At 45.0% G+C, this 20499-nt stretch overlaps 1 protein-coding gene across 3 annotated transcripts in view; it reads left to right on the top strand.

Moving 5' to 3' along the window:
• The window catches only part of ARHGEF18 (Rho/Rac guanine nucleotide exchange factor 18), a 48774-nt gene extending 32655 nt beyond the window's left edge, over positions 1–16119 (top strand). For all 3 annotated transcript variants that reach the window (XM_014882985.2, XM_014882990.2, XM_014882989.2), the window contains 13 exons: positions 340–588; positions 1407–1483; positions 3239–3417; positions 3820–3911; positions 4222–4410; positions 5038–5169; positions 6154–6269; positions 6674–6730; positions 7230–7277; positions 7843–8310; positions 8998–9322; positions 11012–11134; positions 11226–16119. In XM_014882985.2, coding sequence (XP_014738471.2) covers positions 340–588; positions 1407–1483; positions 3239–3417; positions 3820–3911; positions 4222–4410; positions 5038–5169; positions 6154–6269; positions 6674–6730; positions 7230–7277; positions 7843–8310; positions 8998–9322; positions 11012–11134; positions 11226–11386 — 2216 coding nt within the window. In that variant the 3' untranslated portion in view covers positions 11387–16119. The remainder of the gene's footprint in view (positions 1–339; positions 589–1406; positions 1484–3238; positions 3418–3819; positions 3912–4221; positions 4411–5037; positions 5170–6153; positions 6270–6673; positions 6731–7229; positions 7278–7842; positions 8311–8997; positions 9323–11011; positions 11135–11225) is intronic.
• Positions 16120–20499: the final 4380 nt, after the last annotated feature.

The raw sequence follows: 20499 nt of genomic DNA on the forward strand, positions 1-20499 counted from the left end.
CCTTGTTTCATAGTCCCTTCCATCTTTCCTATAGGCGCCCTTCAGGCCACACTTATCAATCTGAAATTTCTCCAGGCTGAGCAGTCCCAATTCTCCCAGCCTCTCCTCAGAGGAGAAGAGCAGCATTTAAAGTCTGTAACCACAAATCCACAGTAGTTTAACCTGTTGGTTCATTAGCTTTTCAGACCTTTAGGCTATTATATTTTATTTTTAAAATTAAGCTCTTAAAAATACTGTTAAATGTCCAGTATGGAGCCCTTATGCTAAAATCTGTTTGGATGGCTCATATCTTGTATTCCAGAGTTGAAAGTGTGGCTGACTGCTTCTCTTTCCCCTTAGCTGGAACTAGAGATTATGAAGAGCTGACCCAGGCCCTTGGTTTAATTAAGGACACCATCACCCATGTAGATGCCATGGTAAATGAGTGTGAGAAGGGGCAGCGACTCAAGGAGATCATGCACAAAATGGAGCTGAAATCATCAGGGAAATGCAAGAACGGGCTTTTGTTCCGGAAGGATGACATGGGCCAGAGGAGGCTCCTCCTGGATGGGATGCTGTACTGGAAAGCTGCATCAGGGAGACTCAAAGGTACAGCAACCAGCAAGGGCAAAAACACAACTGGGAAACAAGATCTTTGTTGGGTTTTTTTTTTTTTAGTAACTGTTTATTACAGATCGATTGGGTATAAAATAAGATGACAATAACCTGCTTGTTTAATAGGATATTGGAGGAAATAGCACTTGTTCTATTCTTGGCTTGTCCAATAAGCATCTCTGTAATGGTGCATGATAAGTTCCTTATGCTGCTTGCTTATTATCTGGATGATCTGCTTCCCAATTCAAGAGGGAAGTCTTCAGATGGATGACAAAGCTTTGAGTCATCCTGACTTAGTCTCCTGTGGAAAGGCATTATCTTGTGCGAGCTCTGCTTCACACTTTGCAAAACCTGTGTCATGTCAGCCGCATGACATTTAATTCTGCATTGCCAGAAAATCAAAGCAGCGGCCATCAGGGAATATTTGAGCAGCTTCATTGCTCAAGTGTTCAAGGAGAAGCTTCAATGGCACAGAAAGTGCAGCCTGGAGTAGGTGGGACCCTGAATGGCTGCAATTCCAGAAGAATCTGCTGTTGGGAGAGAAGTGTTCCCTCTGTAGTCCATGTGTAGGATGTCTGTGTGGGTGCTCTCAAGCTTTAAATGAGCTCTGTTTAAATCAGCTGGTTCTGCTGGTACAGCCTGGCTGGGGACAGCCCAAGTGGAAGGCAGTAACAGACCCAGTATTGCAAATGGTGACATGCTGTTCCCTGGCTTGCAGGAAATATAAGTTAAGTGATTTTTGAGCCTGGACTGCTCTTTCTACTTTAAAATATGACTCACTTTACTTTTTTTGGTCTCTTTTGTTATTGTAGATATTTTGGCAGTCCTGCTCACTGATGTACTGTTGCTCTTACAAGAAAAGGACCAAAAATACACATTTGCATCTGTGGTAGGTATTGTTTTCTTTATTTAATACATGCACTTAGAGGATTTTGAATGACAGTAACTACAGAAGAAACACAATTAGGGATGTTAGATACTTGTTATAGGAGGTTCAGGAAGAAAATTACATGAATAAACCAGCCAAGTATTATGGAATCACTTTTTCTGAAGCATTTCTGGTACTTGTGGAATCCATTCCCCACTCTCCCAGTGCAAACCAGTATTTCCTTGCATTGGCCAGTTGTAGCTGCCTCATCTCCCTCCCATGGCTTTCACTGTTTCTCTTCTTGTGCTGTGACTTTCACTGAATTTTGTTAGGCTGAGATTTTGTACAAGTCATGGACATTGCACATGCTAGAAGTGTGCTTTGAAAAACAGTTGCAAATAAATCCTGCTTCTGTTTAGTGTGCAGGGAAAGAATCTGCCATCTCAGTTAGGGGCATGGTAACTGTGGTCATAGTGCCCTGAGATTTACTAGGGGCAGAGAACTTTCCTGAAATACATGGAATAAGCACTAAATGCAGATGTTATTACTGCAGCACTCCAGAACATTCAGTGAATTCACTTGCTTTTCTAGGGCATTTCCACAGGTGTCCTCAGAGAAGTAAATTTGTACATTTTGTCCTGATCTAGTTCTCTGATGACTGTTGTAGAACCTGTAACAGAGAAACTCTTCTATGTAATTGTTTTCTTGGATGTATTTTTTTGCAAGACATTAACATTAGAGCTGAGTTCTAATGGCAAAAGCTATTTAGGTGACCTCAGGGCTGTACAAACAACTGCTTTTCAAATTACCCTTCTCTGAATGCACAGAACAGGGTGCTGTGTGGTGGATTTTTTTCCCCTCTGGAAACGTGCTCTACACTTAGAGTCTGACCAATTTTTTTTCATCTTTGTATGTATGCAGTTCATTTGAAATTTAATATCACTTCTCCATAAATAAATCAAGTGAGGGAGCAAATGGATCTGCTCAGTGATTCTGTTTTTCCAGTGACCTCTGTTTGTGGCTGGAATTGCAGTAGAGCTGCTCAGAGAAGCTGGCAGAAACTTCCTGGTGTTCCTGGTGTTTGCTTCGCAGTTCTCTTATTATGGCTCTGGATTATTCTGTGAAGGTTCAGCAGTCACAAAGAGCTGCTTTCTCCTGGGAAGGAACTTTCTAGGCTGCATATGTTGGAGCTGTGCTGTAGGAAGCCTAGACAGGTTTTTAGTAACTAATATCCCTCCTGTAGATGTGTTTTCACTGCAAAGGCTGACAGCTAATCCAGTTAATCCTCATTATACAATACACTACCTGTCACCTGGTGTCATTTTTATCAGGGCCTGACACCCTCTAGCACCTCTGCTTTATTTCTTTTGTAGCCAACTTATAACCTCTAATACTTCCTCTTCTTCCCTCCTTTCACTTCACTTTGTGTCATTTTTGTTTTCTTTTTCAAATGTTGTGTTTGCTGCCTTTTGAGCAAAATTTTTTGAGGCTGTTCTTGACTTCTGGGACTCAGTGGGAATCTTTAAATTGACACAGGCTTTGATGTTCAATCAGGTATCAAGACCTCTTGTTTTTGACATGTATGTTCTTCATTCCATGTTTTTATTGATGGTAAAAAATGACAACCTCAAAAGTGTCATGTGAAAAGATCAGAGTTATCTCATGATATTATAGCCTCTCATGGCTCTGGATAAGTAGGAAGAGGGGGCAGCTGGGAAACACAATTCCTAAAGAACATGTCTAATATACTGCAATAAATGTTATTTTATTTTACAGGACTCTAAGCCACCAGTTATCTCACTGCAAAAATTGATCGTGAGAGAGGTAGCTAATGAGGAAAAGGCAATGTTCTTAATTAGTGCTTCCTTAAAAGGACCAGAAATGTATGAAATTCACACCAGCTCCAAAGAGGAGAGGAATTCCTGGATGGCACACATCCGCAGAGCTGTGGAGAGGTAAGGGAGGAGGGAAAGCACAAGGGCCCCATTTCTTGCTTGTCTTCTCTTCACAGCACTCAGAGGTGTAAATTTATTTTTAAAATCCATTTGACTCTCCCTAAACTTTCTTTGTAAAAGAAAGTGTGCAATTCTTCAGTGTGCAATTCTGTTTGTGTTCATTGGGAAGAAACCACTGATAAAGATGAAATAAAAACGAGTCAAAGACTTCATCCTGCTTTTATTTAATTAAAAAAAAAAAAGGTTCACTGATGTCAAATGCAACAGGGCTTTGGAAAAGGGAGGAAGATTGACACCCAGCATAAACCACAACTGAGGCAAAAGCTTCAAGTTGAGTCCTGAGATGGTTTTAAATGATCTCACATGCAAATCAAACATAAATCTGTATTTCCCTTTGGACAGCTGTCCTGATGAGGAAGGAGGAACATTTAATGAACCTGAAGCAGAGAGGAGGCAGGCTGAAGCAAGAGCTGCAAAGTTAAAGGATTTTCAAGGTAATGACTTTGTTATATATTCCACAAGCTGCTTCTCAGCATTATTTGTGATTTATGGCTGTCTAATTCTTTATCAGGATATGATCAACTTTCTCCTTCATAAGTCTTTCAAGGTGGTGTAAGATTCTGTAGAAATAGTGGCTAAAGAAGTCTAATAAGCTTTGTCTGCTGCATAAGTTTTCTCCTTAACTGTTAATTAAATCTCTGCATTTGCTGCTCTGGCCATAAAATGAATGATAATCTCCCAAATTGAACATGGTTCTGTGACAGTGACAAGGAAGGCAGGAACTGAATTTGTTTCTTCCTTCAGAACGTTTGAACATGAAAGATGACCTGATTCTGCAAAGTCTCACTGAGAAGCAACAGATTTATCTGGAAATGGCTGAGGTGAATGGCTTTGAAGACCATTCCCAAGGATCCCGAGCCAGGCTGCTTCTTCGGGGGGATATCTCAGAGAATCTGCAAGGAGAGGCCATTCTGAAGTCTGCAGTGACTGAAGGTGAATGGAATGTGGGAATGTGTGGGCATTCACTCAGGTGCTGGTGTGGGGATAAGCACCCAGGATCTAAGTACAGGCCCTGAAAATCATCCTGTAATGACATAATGCTTTTATGTAACACGATTCAGACTTCCTCGTTCTCAGAAAGGTGAAGTGCATTTGTGGGTTTAGGTGGGAGACCTGCACACCTTGGATTGTTTTATTTTTAAGGATCAACCAGTGGAATCTTAGGACGAGTCTGTTCAGAAAGGGTAACAGAGTGCTCTAATAATACACAGTCCTGAAATGTAATATTATAGGAGGGTTATCTATTAAAAACAGCCTGTCTAAAGATAGTTTAGAAAGAAAATAAACCCAAACATAGTTTCTATTAAAAAAAAAGGAAAAACAAACACTCAAGGCTTGATAATCGTAACTTGCAATTAAGGAAGAGCTCATCTTCATATGAAGAGCCTGTCATGCAGAGCCACTCACAAAGGAAGATTCACCTGTACTGCAGGACATCTCAGACTGCCTGAACTTTTAGTGGATTTGATGGTTGAAATGTTTTTTTAGACTCATTAGCATCATGACTTGTACTGCTGCATAGCCATGGCTGTTGACATGATGTGTTCTCCTCTTCCCCAGCTGAAAATCTCCAGGACTTTATCTTCACTCACTTTGGCAGTGCATCCTGTCAGCCTGAGGATGGCTCAGGACTCCCCCGGAGAGCAGAGACCTTTGGAGGATATGACAGTAGTCCCTCAGTTTCAAGTAAAAGTAAGAAAGGGAACATTCAGCATTTTTCTGATCTTTTTACTATGATTACTGTACAGAGAATAAGAACAAGGAATTCTTTCTCATATAAGGAAGCTTCACCAGGCTCTAAAAAGGACGATCAGAGCAAATCTCCAGCACGTTGGATCTTTTGCTCCTGATACCAACACTAGAGAGCAGAGTAGGGCTCTCAGTGTTATGCTAAGGGCATTACTTTAACCCATTCTTTATAATCACCACAATTCACACAGAACTTTAATTTTGTTAAAAAAATAAGCTTGACCTGGAAACCTAGAAAATTGGAATTCAGCTGTCTGCTTTCATTATGTCATGAACACTTTTTTCCACTTTGTATCTGCACAGTCACTGGAGGTTTGCTGAATCCTTAGATAATATAAATTGTCCTTTTGGCACAGATGATTTATCAGTTAATTAATGAAATAAGAGGAAAGACCAGATACTATTTATCTCCATTTTTGCCTCATGCATTAATTGAAAAAGCAAATGGCCCTTGTTTCACTGGTTGTTAATGTCTAGAACACTTTCTGATATCTCTGGAAGGCTCCATACATCTGTCATGTACTTTTTACAAGAAGAGTCCATCTCCCATTACCTCCTTCCACACTCACAGTGGTGCTGCTGTGACTGCAATATTCCTGCTGACCAGTATTCCATGTCATGAACCTGCAATTCTGGGAGCTGATTATTTTCATGCAGACGTTGTGTTTTCATGCTTCACTTAAAATAGTGTAATGTAATTTGAACTTACCCTCCCTATTTATCTTAACCTGGTCTTCTCAAGTGTTAAACTTTTTTGAGCAGCCCTATATGTCACTGTTGCCTGATCTTCCACTTGAGATTAACATGGAGAAGTCATGCAGTTACATTTTGGTTCGAAGTCACCATGGTTTTCTGCTTGCTCTGGCACTCATTGAATTATCCCAGGCACTGTGCTGGTGAGCTCCTCATCCTCCTCTCCTCTTTCAGGTGGCAGGAAGAGCAGTGGTGCTGACCAGAGGCAGTGGGACTGGAGAGGCCCTGCACTGAGTTCAGATGTGCAACTCCATGAGCTCTCTTCTGATGCAGAGGAAGGATCTCAAACTGTATGTTGAGCTTATGAAGGATTTAAATGCTTTTCCTTGTGTTCCTAATCATGATAGTGGGTGCAGAACAAATCTCACAAAGTTAAAAGTTGTCATAGCTGGCAGGGCTGGACTGGAACAGCTTTGTGTGTAAAGTTTCTTGACTCTATTAAGGGTGTTTTGTGGGGTGTCTTGGTAGTTCAGCACTTGAGAGGCAAGGTAGTTCTGTTTTCCATTTGCTCATTTGATGCTGTACCATTAGCACAGCCTTTAATCAGCACACTGCTGTTCCAGCTTGGCTTATGAATTCAGTATTTTTGGTGTATGTCCTTCAGTGAATGGGAGCAATCTCAGCTTTTTCTGGCAGCACTGCCAGTGCCCAACAAGTGTTCCTAGCACAAATGTTGGTTTTGTCTCCCTTACAGGGTGATGGGACGAGGCTGGATGACAGCAGTGGTTTTCAGCCCACCATAGAGTCTCAGGTATGATGTTTCTGCTGTTAAGAAATCCAATGGCAAATAGCCATAGTATAATGATAGCATGTAAAATCAAACCAAACTACCTCCAAAACTCAGTGTTTGTAATTTCTGTGGAACCCAGCACATTAACAGCTCACTGGTCAAACTTGCCTCTAAATCTCTGTGAGGTCTGGACCTGTGCAGTGATTCAGTGCTAGGGCACATGAGGAAGTGATGGTTAAATAGTTCAGGTGAAGAGAAGATCATGAGGACTTCTCCATGGAATCCCAGGGAGATTTGCTGGGCACTGATTCACATCTGCACAAGGATAATAAACTGAAATTCTTTGTGCCTGCATATTGGCCTTTGCTATGCTAGAGTACTCTGGTGGCCGTGCTTCCATTGTGTGGGTTTTTGTACAGATACCATGGATTATTTTCACTGTTTAAAAATAAAAAAAAAGGTCTAAAGCCTCAAAACAGAGCTCTGCTCAAGTGCCTAACGTTTTTTTCCTCCTCTTCAGCTTGTCCAAAGGATACAGACGCTGTTACAGTTGCTCTTCAGTCTTCAGGTAAACCACTATTTACTATCCAAGAGATTTGTTAGGCATTAAATGTAATAAAAATTATGCAAGTGTAGAGAGGAGCTACATTGAAAATATCCCCTAAAGGTGGAGTGAAGTGCAGAATTTAGACCTGAGACTCAAGGAAACTGTGCCTGGTATTTTGGAGGAAGTGTTAGAGCTGTTGTCTTAAGTAATTATTTCCTTTTTCCTGCTCACTTAATTCTTTTCCTCCTTCAGGCTCTATCTGCTCTCTGTGCTCATTATTCATACACGTGTGTATGGATTAGTTGTTTCTACTGTTGCCTTGTAATCAACAATATTTTGACTGTTTTGATTCAGGGTAACAATTCTAGGTGCAAGAAATGTCCAATTTGACACACATAAGCATAATTTATTTGCCTGGCCATCTTCAGTGTCGTGTCAGTCACCATGGGCTGTAGGAGCTGGAATTAAGATATGCTCTGGAAGAAAAAGATTCTGTCACCTCACCTGGTAGATGCTGTTGTCTCCTGCTTAGCTGGGCATGTTTTTTGAACCTGGGTGCCTCATGCTGGACTTCTATCCCCTGCAGGCTGTGATATCCCAGCAGGACAGCTACATCGAGGTGCAGCGAGCCACCATGGCAGACCGGGAGAAGCAGTACCGGCTGCAGTCCACCCGAGGGAATCTGCTGCTGGAGCAGGAGAAGCAGAGGAACTTCGAAAAGCAGAGGGAAGAACTGATGAATGTGCAGAAGCTCCAGAGCCAGCTGAAGCTGGAGCAGCAGCGCCTGGAGCGGGAGAGGAGCCGGCAGCAGAGGGAATTTGAGCTCACGGAAGCGCGGCAGCAGGAGCGCGCCGAGGATCTGCGGCAGCAGCAGGAGAGGCTGAGCCAGGACAGGGAAGAGCTGGAGAGGCAGAGGGAGGCCTATCAGCACGACCTGGAGAGGCTGCGGGAGGCACAGAGGGCTGTGGAGAAGGAGAGGGAGCGCCTGGACCAGCTAAAGAAGCTGAAGAAGCAGAACACGGTGTCGGGCACCTTCTCCCCAGAAATGGGCCAGGTGAGGCATTGCTTTTCTCAGTTTTATTCCTTTTAACCTGTTTGCTTCTATATGAAGCTTGCACTTGCTGGACCACCAACCTGTTTTTGCCTTTCACTGGGCTCCTGGAACCATCACCTGAAGTAGCTGGTGATGGCCACTCTCAGAGGGATCAGAGCCTGGCAATTTCCCCGTGCCTGTGAAGTTCCACCCAGATGTTTGGCAGTGAGAATATTTTTTAAAAAGATAGAAATGGAGAATAAGTTATTTTCAATTGTGGCTGACTGAGTAGTTTTCAAATTCAGGAACTGTCCTGTTGCTGGCAAGTGATTGCAGAAACTGTGCTACATCAACAGCATTTTGTACAGTTGATTTCTAGAAACATTTCTTGTGTTTTAAATAGAAATTTGGAGGTCTGATGAAATTGGTTCATTGAAACTTTCTGAAAGTCCTGCTTTCTTCTTCTCTGTCATCACCCTGTGCAATCTGCTCTTTCCTAGGTGCACTGTTAAGCGATTTGGAGCTGCTGAGGTTCTTTTCAGTGTCCAAGGACTTACACTCTTGCTTTTCTTTCTGTTCCTCAGGAACCTTTAGGCTTTGTGTACCCTGTTCTGCTTTGCACTAGGAAGTGCTTCGTGCTCTTGGGGCTGGGAGTGTTCTCTCCTTGTGCTGGAGAGGGTGACTTAGAATGCCTTTTTCCTCTTGCAGAGCCAGATGATCAGTCATTCCATCAGCTTCAACGGGGAAGGGGTGGAAGCCTCTGCAGCTGGCTCCAAATCCTCGGTGAGAGTGAGCTCGGTGGCCGGGCTGGAGTACCTGGAGCGGCCGGACCTGGTGCGCAGGGACAGCACCAGCCTGGAGAGCAGGGCCTCCCTGAAGAACGAAGTGCCAATACATCTCCTGAGTGCAACCAACCAGATCCAGAAACCTGCTGCAGTCCAGCAGCAGATCCCCACCAAGCTGGCCACCTTCACAAAAGGAAGCAAGGAGAAAGGTGGCAAGAACAAAGCATCTCATAGGACAGACAGTTCAGGTATGTGTGATGTTAAGTCCATTTAAATGCGTTTCTGATCTCCACCAGCATCACAGGGAGACAACCCTGCAGTTAGACCTCTGTATGAAACCCAGAAATTAATATGCTGCAAGTTATTCGTGTGTTTGCTGCAGTTAAAATCTCTTAACCTCCTAAAATCCTGTTAGGAGTTCCATGTCTATACTATTTGAATTGGAAATATAACACAAAGGGATAATATTGAAAATGGAGTTGTGTATTCCAGCACAACAGAATGGTGGTGAGAGGTTGTAAACCTGGACGTTTTCTTGTCTAACTGTAGTGTTAAAGAAAAAGAGCAAAACCAAAAAAAAAAGTTGTTGTGCATGAGTAAAATGTTTTGAGGCTGGCTTAGCCTTTTTTTTGCTGTCTGTCCAGAGTTGTAGTGACACTGAATGCAGTGCTTTTCTTAGCACGAGTCAGTCATTAAATACAGATCTGCAGGCCAAAATTGAGATGCTGTGTGTGTTGTAGAGTTGAAAGGGGCTAATTTTGTCACAAATAGAAGCAAGTAAAAATGCAGTCACCCTGTCCTGGTGTAATTTCTGCTTCTAAGTGCTGGGTACTGGAGTAGTGATCTTTGCCAATGACAGACACACTAAAAACCATTTTATCTCTAACACTTAAAGTAGCCCCGCTGTCAGCTTAGGGGAATAGCCTGTAATTTTAAGTTACAAAATTAGCTTCTTAGCATCGTGCTGGATTCAGACTTGGCAGACTTGTCCATCATTCTGCACTACTACAGAGGATTCAGGCCAAACCTGATAGAGAGAGCAGGGGGAAGGGCTTTGGCACATTGCAGAAACATCTGTCTCTGTCGTGCATAAAGTTTAGTGCCTTTGCAAACTTGCTTATGGTTTTGCACATAAATGAATTCTGTATCCTCTTACCCTGCATACCAAATGCTGGTAATATAAAGTTCTAATGCCACATCTCCCCTGTTTATTTTTAATAGCTCTTACATAATGGTCTCTGCAGTGGAAATGGACTTAATGGTGTTTTTCTGTAATTTATATGAAAGGTATAAACCACAAATATATTGGTCTCTATTCTCTTGTGAGCATTAGTGGGCTTCATGCTTGTTATGCCAATGTGTAGATCTTAGAATAAAATGGAACAAAACTTTCTGTACCAGAGGCAAAACGCTGTGTATTGAAATTGGGTTTTGTGACATGTAAGGAATGTGTACTGAAAGAGAGAGGTTCTTTATATCCAGAATAGTCATTTCATGAACTGCTTTCATTGTTGAAACTAAGAAACTGGGAGGCTGTTATGCCAGAATCAGTGGGCTGTGCTGCTGAGCAGCTGTGAGACAGATGGAGAGCAGAGACAAAAGTTCATCACAGCTCTGCGTGTTAGAAGTAGCACAAATGGCCATTTGCTATTTGAATTCTACAAAGTTTTTTTCCTCTCTCTGCTGTGCTTGATAATACTGGGTTTTAAATCTGAGATTGTCAGGGTCTGCCTGTAACTGAACTAGAAGTCTCAAGGAAGAGAAAAGTATTCATAGTTTAAACAGATGAAGAGAAAATTTAAGTAGGAGCAGCTCTTTGTGATTTTGCAGCTTTCTTGGGCGTGTAAAGGTGTCAGTACAGTGTCCCCAGCATGAAGTAGTGACATTTGTGAAGTGCTACTCACCTCAGATGCTAATTTATGAAATGTTTTCTTTAGCCTCTGTTGATCAGAAGCAGCTGCTTCCCTCCAGGCTTGTTGGACGAGAGGAGGCTGTCCTGAGAGGCAGGCGGTCAGCAAGTCCCTCCCTCCCGAGCAGCCAGACCACTGCATTCCAGCCAGGTATGCCTTGGCCAGCTTGCCTGTCCGTGGATGTGCCTCAGGCTCTCTCTGCAGTGTCATGAATATGTCTTCTTCCATTTTTTCCCTCTAGAACTGTATGGCCCTACAGATGCTCAGCCAGAAGCACTTTCATCTGCCTCAGCGACTCTCTTCAAGCCCAATAACGTTCAGGTTCAGCCCCTGGTGCCCTCTCAGCCCAGTCTGTTGAATGTGCAAGATGATACCAGCAAAGAAGATGTCATTTTCTTCTAACTGTTTCCATTTGAAGATGAATCACCTGACACACTGTTTCAAGAACTCAGGCCCCAGTGTGCACCGTGATGGAGACCCGACAGGGATGTCTTCTGATCCCTGCCCAGTTACTACAAGCAAGGACCAAACCAGGATTACTGTCCTGCTTTGTTGGCTTCTCTGCCAGCAGCTCAGAATGAGGGCACAGTAGTAACAATTTGCTTTTAAATTCTCCAGTGTGTTGACACAAGGCATGGCTATATCACTTCAGAGCATGTTAAAATTCTGACATTTATTGTAATGTGCTCTTTTTGGAGAATGTAACTGTTCATGGGCACCATCTTGTAAATTGTTATCGGTGATGTTGAACCATCCTGATTTTTATGTAAAAAGTTTTAGAAGTAGGCCCCAAAATGGCTGCACATTTTTAAATCTGTTTTCCCAGGTTCAGGTCAGTAATGGGTTGTGTGTTGGTAACCAGGTGACAGCAAGCCAGTCCCCTCCCAGCCAGATGTGCCAGGCACTGTGAACCCAGTGGCACAAGCCCCGTGGCCAGGTACAGTGGAAGAGAAGGTAAGGTGAGCTTCTGACAGAGTCTTCAAGGGGCAGGAGCTCCACCTGATTGTGTTTGGATGTGTGAGAATTCACAGTGATGATGAAGAATTGGACTGAATGCACATTTCATTGGCCACCAGCGTCACTGGGATCCTGTGTCCCTGCTGGGGACAGCAGCACAGGTTCCCAGGCAAACTCGTGGGTTGGTTCAGAATGAACTTAGAGACTTGGATTTTGTTCTGTGTCTAAGAAGCGTTCGAATGCAGTAATTTATTGTCTTGTTTAATCCTGTTTTCTGCATCCTTTGTTTGTCTGTTAATTTGTTGGGACTTTACTCCCAGTACCAGAAGATATCAAAGCTGCTGTTACTGCAGAGACTTCTCTGCAGCATCGTGTTAGGAATGAAGGGATTAAGAACTGTTTGGTTATAGAATTAAAAATAATTGTAATAAAAACATACTCTGAGCTAAACCTGTGTTTAGCTGCTTTCAGCTAAACCAGCTTTGATACCTCTTGTGAAAAGGGTCAGTTCTTGATCATGGAATGGTGGTGACATTAAGTGTTCTGCTGAAAAGGCATTATTTCCCTTTGTAGTAATTTGCACAGTCATTTTGTGTTGTGTTTTTCACTCTGTGTCTCGGATTCTTTTCCCTCTCTCACCCAAGGATGTGTGTTCTGGTGTGTGTTGAATGTGACTGGTCAGATAATGATGCACAGGAGAGATTGTTTAGGGGTATTGTTACAGAATTAAAGGAATCAGCATCTCGAAGCTTAAAATCTTGGATCAGTACCTTTAGGACATGATTGATAATAGCTTTTTTTTAATATCTATAACTGATTTAAAGTGATTTTAGCAGCAGTGAATGGAAGGCCTGGTCAGTTCTCCATCCAGTCTCATGGCAATGGATCCAGTGGTGTTTGCCAGTCTCCTCAAATCACTGAGCTATCCCTGTGATTAGGCCCTGTGTGATATTATTGATACCTTTAAGGCCATAACTTCTCTTTTCTTGAGAGTTAAAATTATTTCAGTAGTTACAGGGCAAGAAACTTCATCAACTTTCAGCAGAAAACAGCAGCAGTTTATATTTTTAAGTGGTGATAATTTGGGTTATTGCCTTCAGATGAGAAATTGAAAAACCCAAATTTACTGGTCAGGGGAAAGATAAGCTGCAGAATTCTGAAGGTCTTAGGGACAAGCACTTCTGCTGGAATAGTTCTTGGATTTAAGGGTCTTTTTCTTAGCTGAGTGGTGTTGGCACTGAAGCAGTGATACTGAGTTCAGTGAGAGGAAACTCCAGACTGGCTCCTTACCACATTGGGGATGCTCCCCCAGCCCCCAACAAGTGAAATTGGATACACTTGGCTTTAATAACAAAGGAGTGCTTGGTAAATCAGCAGCATTGCAGAACCTGGAGTGATTGTCAGCAGGAAACAGAGTGGGACTGTTCCACTGATGATTTGGTGTTGTTGGGATGCAATATCTTTGGTGATTAGAACAGAGTTCCACTCCATGTTCAGTTTTTGCATTCCAAAAAGTTAGTTTGGAATGGAGGGGTGTTCTTAAAATCAGTGTAACTCCTGATCCATGCAGCAGTGTGGGATCCAGCAGCTCTGTAGGACTGGCAGTGATTTTTCCACTGGATGATGTGCAGACCCTGGAATTTTCTGGTCCCCTGGAATTTCCCCTGGAAGCACACAGGGAAGCAGCAGGAATGCACAGGGTGTTCTCTCCTCCATGCTGTGGTTTGAGCCACTCCTAGTGAAAACTCCATACCCCCACTGCCTTAAATTACCAGGTTTTCAGGAGTTTTAGCCTAAAGCTGTTGCATCAGTGGAGTAAATCTCCTCAGCCAAAAAGGGATGTCAGTTTGGGTGCTTGGAAGCAATTTTTGGAAGCGTTTATTTAGGTTTATTTTGTGCCTGTCCTAAAGTATGGGAGGGAGTGCTAGAAGGGCTGGAGCAGCTCACTGACTGCTTTCTTCTCCTGTTTTTTGAATTTTGAATTCGAATATAGAACAGTGACATGTAAAGTCTGCAGTGAGGTCCCATTTATTTTAATGTTTTAACTTATATTTAACTTTTTAAATGCTTCTTGTCAGCAGTGCTTGAAATAAGTTTTGGCTGTTAACAAATGTCCCCAGGCTCGTGACAGGCCAGGCTGTTGGTTCAAACTCCAGAAGCTCCTTGGAATATGGGTCTTCAGTCTGTAACTGAGAAATGACCTTAGAAATCTTTCTCTGTCCTCAGTGCCTGGCTGCAGCTGCCCTTATGAAACCTGTTTGTACCCTGAGCAGAGACGGTGTCTTCTGTCACTGGGGTCAGCCTGGAGAAGGTTTTGGAATGAGCAGGTGCTGTGATACCTCATTGCTACCAGAGTGTGGGCAGGGGGTCCATAGAAGGCTGAGGGAAGCAAGTGAATTATTTTCTTTTGATGAATATGACTTCCTTTAAATGAATCATGGGTCTCTTCACTTGTGCAAAACTGAATCTGTGAAATTGTTAACAAATCACTCCAGATGAGTGAACTGGTTTTGGCCCCTTCACTCAAATGTTGTTCCTAGAAAAATAACTCTTCTAGGTGAATTAGTTTGAGAAGTACTGCTGTGTCCTGGGCTAAGTAACTGCTCTTGATTCTGAGTCACATCCTTCCTATTGGACTTTTTGATCACTTCAGATAAAACTTTACTTTTAAGTGATTTCTGAGGATTAGACAGTTCAAAATTCTGTGCCTCCCAGGTGCCTTTTGGCTTCTTTCTGAGCTGGGGTGTGGAGGAAATGCCAGCACGAGCTTTGAACTGCCGCCATGTTTGCTTGGTGTCACAGCCTTAAAATTATCAGCATGTTTGTTCTCCAGTATTGTGATGTTGCAATGTAGAGGCTGTTTCTGTGGTTCTGATTTCAATTTGAACTCTGGTGTTAAGGAGGCTTCCTCTTTCTCTTCCCATCTGGAATGTGGAGGTTCCATGTTCCAGGCTGAGGATGCCTCCATGGCCACTAGTGCTGAGCACAGCTGCCCTGTGTGTGTTGTGGATGCTTCCCTAGTTTTTCAGTGTGCTGTCTGTGGATTGTAGCTGTGGCAATGTCCCACGAGTTGAGATCGCTGATCATCCCCCAGCGTGAGGCAGAAGAATTGGTGTTCCTAGAGACGCTTGCTCATCCAGGTACTCGCCTTCCTGCACAGCTAGCAGTCATTCTAAATAATTTGCAGGCAGTTTTGTCTTTCTGAGTAGTGATCAGATGATTCTGCATACATGGAGCTTGGTGTTTGTCATTTGCATTTACAATGAGAGTCGAAACTTAAACTAGGAAAGGGTTAAAAATACTTCTTTCATTTTACTTCTAACTCTGCGGAATGGGAGCTGAGGCTCCCCGGTGCTGCTCAGTGGAGTCCCTGTGTGTTGTGCCCCCCATGCAAGGGAGTTTGGAGATTTTGTTGTCTTCCCCAGCAGTTCTCACATTTACCAGGAAACAGATCTGCATGCCAGGTTACACAAGTGCTGTAGGCAAAGCAAAGCCTTTCCCCTGCTCTCTCTTCGAGACCAGACCCAACATCTTTGTAACCACTGGCGACCTCCTCATCCACCATCAGCACATTCCTCTTCAGACAGCATCTGTGTGAGCTCTGGTTCATAACATTTGTGCCATGTTTATAAATCAGTTTTTTATATTTTTGTACTGAAAGAAATTGGAGCACTTTAGAAAAGTTGATTTCAAATTCCATTTCTGTCTGTAGCCTGAAGGAGATCTCTCATGGGTGTAGATCCTGTTGGCATAACTGCGTGCATCTCACTCAGAGCTGTGAACTCTCTTGACGCTCTTTAGTCTTAGGTCTGGTTTCTAGGGCCACCTTGCACTGTAAAGATTTAATAAATAATCATGGTCCATGGTTAAATTGACCATTTTGTTGGGGAAGAGTTTGGTTTTGTTTTTTCGTTAGGGTGTAAACATTGTAAATATTTCCTTTACTGTTGATACTGCAGTAGCAACATCTTTGTAGTCTTTATTTTATTTGTAAAGTTGATGGTTAAATGTTAATATTCTGTTGAATTGTGCACTCTTGATTAATTGTAAACATGATCTTAGCACACCAAATGATGATTTTTACAATGATTGCAATGTTTCTCCACTGAAGGATTTCAGAGCTGCAATAGGACTGAAACCAACTTCTAGCAATAAAAAAAAAGAACATTTAAAAACTGTCTGCCTTTATATAATTATTTGTTGTTTTCTGTTTGAATGAAGATCAAAGCAGCTGCCACTTCTCACGTGCTTCTCATTTTCTAGCCTGGACAGAAATAATGAGCAAATCTGTGACGCTTTTCCAAAGGAGAGGACGGAGCATAGGAGGAGTTCAGTGCAGAATACAAATAGCTGCAGCCCTTGGCAGTGAGGTGAGCACCTGAGGGAAAGATCAGCTGCTCCCAAACATCTGAACTCTGCTGGTGAGAGAGAGAGAGAACTTAGTTAAGTTGCTTACATTAGCGTGGAGGTGCTTTGCGTGGTGCCAGCCTGAGAACATGCCTGGCTCTGTCCCAGGCAGTATCGGTTCCCACTTGGAACAAGGATAACAAAAATAGAAACTTTCTCCCTAGTGCTCGTGCCAGTTTGGCAGCCCTTGCTGCCAGCACCATCCCATAGCCTCTGGCTGGGGCTGCTCTTCCCAGCTCTGCAGCAGGCTGAGTTTCCTGGTGAAATCCCCACCAGTGGCACAGCTGCCAAGCAAATCCGAGAGCTGTAACCTCCAATCATTGCTAGAAAGGAGAACAGATGCAAAACCAGGGAGACAGTGGGAGAACTGGGCCTTGGATTGGTGCTCTCAAGGGACAGGGAGGGGTTTATCATTGAATCCTGCACTGCAGCCAGGGGTGAGGAAAACCCTGAGCCGAGGTTGTTGGCAGTGTGGTCTGCCTGTCACTGCCTTTGGGGCTTATCAAAGCAGCTTTGTGGGGACTCTGGGCCTTTGTGTGCAGGAGTCAGTAAAACAAGCCAGCATTTGTCAGCCTCTGAAGTGCATGTGACATCTGGGTCGTGACACAAACTGGAACTCCACTGGAAAAACAATTTTTTTTCTACTTTTCCACATGCATAAATAATCAAAGACTTCTAGGCAGACCAGTGTTTAAAATTTGGTCTTTATGGGAGCTGACAGGCTGTCATGTGAGAGAATGACGTCTCAAAGTGAGTGTGTGTAGAAGCTTTTGCTTGTGCTCTTTTTAGGAAAATATTTCTTCCATCTGTGGAGCTCCTGGGAGCTGAGCCACAGTGCCCACTGGAGATCAGTCACTGCCTCTGTGCTTCCAGACCTCGTGTCTGTGTCACCACAGCAAGGCCAGTCACTCCACGTCCATTTCTAAATATTTTTTGGCAGCGAGAAGTGGAATCAAAGTGGTTTAGTGAGGGACAGCAGGGAAGGATAGTCTAGGAGAGAAGCTAAGAGGAGCTGCACTGTGCTCTTGTGCAGCTGTTTTCATGTCAGACCTGTAGGAATTGTCAAGAAGAGCCTGGATCAGGGAGCTCCAGGGTTAACATGGCCAAGAGGGATCCCTGCAGCACAGATTCCCACTGGGAACTGCCCAGCTGCAGCAGCCCAGAGCTCAGCAGAGGCAAGTTTAAATCCTGGGCAGAATTTGCATCTGTTAGAAGTTCGGTGCTGCTGCAGCCATCCCTGTTCAAAGGTGTGTAGGTGTTGCTGCGTTCAGTTTTTGCCACAACAGCAAGGCAGACATTCCTTGGGGATTGCAAACACCTTGCTTGGCAGTGGCACTGACAATGCTGTCACTGCTGTGTGAGACACGGAGGGTGTGATTTCAGGGAGGGTGTGACTTGAGGACACACTGGCGGTGCCTTCAGAGCTGGTAGTTTGCTCACGCCGATATTCCAGCAGCTCCGCCCTGCCTTGTCTCTCTCTCCAATCTGTAGCTAATTAACCCGAAACCCAAACCACATTCTTTCTGTGGATGAATCACGCCGAGGCCATCGGCAATGACCAGCTTTATGCTAAACATCTCTCTTTCATGTGGGTGAGACAAGGCTGATGGTTCCCATACGTGCATCTGAGATTCATCTGTGAGCCAGATGCTCGAGGACAAACATGCACAAAGGATATGGGCTCCACAGTGTGCTCCAGCAGTGGGAATGTGCTGCTTGCTGCCTTTCCCTTTCCTCAGCCCTGTGACTCAAATCCGGTTTAATTTCTCATCCCAGCAACGGGGCCAGCCCAAGGCTCAGCAGACAGGGATGTGGGGCCTGTCCTACATAGTTTGCTGCTGCTGTGCCTGTGGGATGTGGCAGAGGATAAAAGGCAAACCCTCCTGGAGCTGGCAGTGCTGGAGCATGTGACAGAGTCCCCAGCTCTGGGACTGTCACAGGCACTGGAGGCTCAGACAGGGCAGCATCATTTTGTTCTGGGCCTCCTTGACTTTGCACAGGGATGGAGGGACAGGACACAGGGAATGGCTTCCCACTGCCAGAGGGCAGGGCTGGATGGGATATTGGGCAGGAATTGTTCCCTGGGAGGGTGGGCAGGGCTGGCACAGGGTGCCCAGAGCAGCTGTGGCTGCCCCTGGATCCCTGGCAGTGTCCCAGGCCAGGCTGGACATTGGGATTGGAGCAGCCTGGGACAGTGGAAGGTGTCCCTGCCATGGGAGGGGTAGGATAGGATGGGCTTTGAGGTCCTTTCCAACTCAAACCATTCCAGGATTCCCTGTGCACAGGACCATGAGAACACCTCACTGTCAGCACAGTGTGGACGTGCCTCTCCCGTGTCAGAGCAGCAGCTGATGTCATTTCTCTGTGTGGAGCACAGTGTCTTGCTAGACCTGAAGCCATCCCAGATGACTACACATGAAATGCAGATCTGCCAGGGGAATTTCAGGTGTGCAATGTCCCTTTTTCCTTCTGGAACATTGGAAGTCATTAACGAAACCACACTGTGTGTAATTAAAACTTTGTCTTTCCTGGGCTGCCATGAATAATCATTGTAACAGTTCCTTGCTAGATGTGAGGTGGATGTGCTGCAGAACATTTTCATGATCCATATCCCATCTTAATCAGGAAGGGGAATTTCTCAGCCACTGCTGTGCTTGGAAGGGAGAAAGGCCACAATGCTGTCTTGGTGCTCTGGTAGCAGGAGGCACCTACGAACCCAAGTAGCAACTCCCTTAAAATGAACCTTGTCTGTCTTGTGGCCAGGAGGGAGGTGGATCAGTCTGATCTCAAACTTCTCTGGCTGTGGTGGCTTCTAAGCTTTGTGTAAAAAGAGGGACATCCCATGGGACAGTGATCTCACACCTGGATTGTTTTGCCTTTGAGCCTGGTGATGCCCATGTGAGTTGTCTCTTCCAGATGTCACTTTGGGCTGGGGTCTAAATCCTGCAGCTGGAGGTGCAGACACAAAGTGGGGGGCTGGGCTAGGAGAGGGCTAGGTTCGAGCTATGCTGAGATTCTAAATTAATTCTATTAATTCATGAGGGTTTCTACCCCAGCAACAAAATTCACCTCTAAACCAAATTCACCTCCAGCTCAGTTGGCCTGAACCTTCTGGCCCTGAAGCAGCAGAGTGGATCCACGCATGGAAATGTCAAACTGGGAAAACAGGTCTGTTGGGACGACTCAGGCACGCACCAGTGAAGCTCCCTCGTTTTCCCCAGGGTACTCCTGGAGCTGGGAGCTGCTCGCTGCCAGGAGGAGGTGGAGCTGGAGGGACAGGGGGCTCTCTGCCAGGTGAAGGAGGATGAACCGATGCAATGCAGCCCGGGCTGGCTTTGTTGCTGGCTTTGTTGCCGGCAGCAGGGAGCACCTCGGAGCAGCCCAGCCCAGCCCAGGTGTGCTTGGAGCACCGGTTTTCCCTGCGAGGGGTTGGATTGAAAAAGGGAACAATACCCAGCCCCTGCAAAGGCTGCAGCAGCAGCAGCAGAGCTGGGGCCCGTTCCCCGAGCTGAGAACACCCGAGCCTGGCTCAGAGAACGCCAGGCAGACGGACCCTGCTGCTGGAGGCTGCTCCATGCCGGGAGCAGGAGGCGGATGTGGCGGGCAGCCAGCGTTTATTGCTTGGCAGCATCAACAAAACAGCTGCTGCTGCTCAAACGGCCATGAATGAAACCTCTGCTCCTCCGGCTCGCTGAGCACAGTCGGACTCTGTCCAGCCCTCAGGAGTAGCTGGAGATGTAACAAAGGTGAGGCAGCTCCTGGCTGCGTTACAGGGTTGGAGACACTTCCAGACAGCTGCTGGTCCCAGCAGAGTCCCGTGCTGGGACTTTCCCCGCTTGCAAGGCACGGCCAGGCTGGGAGCTGCTGGATGTTTGGATCCCATGATCCTGACAGCCTTTGCTCATCAAAAGGAGTCTGTCTCCCTGCTGCTGCCTGTGTGCTCCAGGCAGGCTCTGGGCTCCTCTCCCTGCAGCCTGACGAGCTCCCCTTGGGCTCAGCCAGCGGTGGAGAGGAGGCACAACAAGGGTGCAGGGAAAAGGCCCAGCCTGGGGGCTGAAAACGGCAAAAGTATCAGAAAAGGGGGTGGAAATGAAGCTGGTGCATCTGCTCCAGCCCCCAGCAGCAGGGCAGCTCTCCTCCTTCCCATCCTG

This window comes from Sturnus vulgaris, chromosome 26 (assembly GCF_052056855.1).
Source record: "Sturnus vulgaris isolate bStuVul1 chromosome 26, bStuVul1.hap1, whole genome shotgun sequence".
In the NCBI taxonomy this organism is placed as follows: domain Eukaryota; kingdom Metazoa; phylum Chordata; class Aves; order Passeriformes; family Sturnidae; genus Sturnus; species Sturnus vulgaris.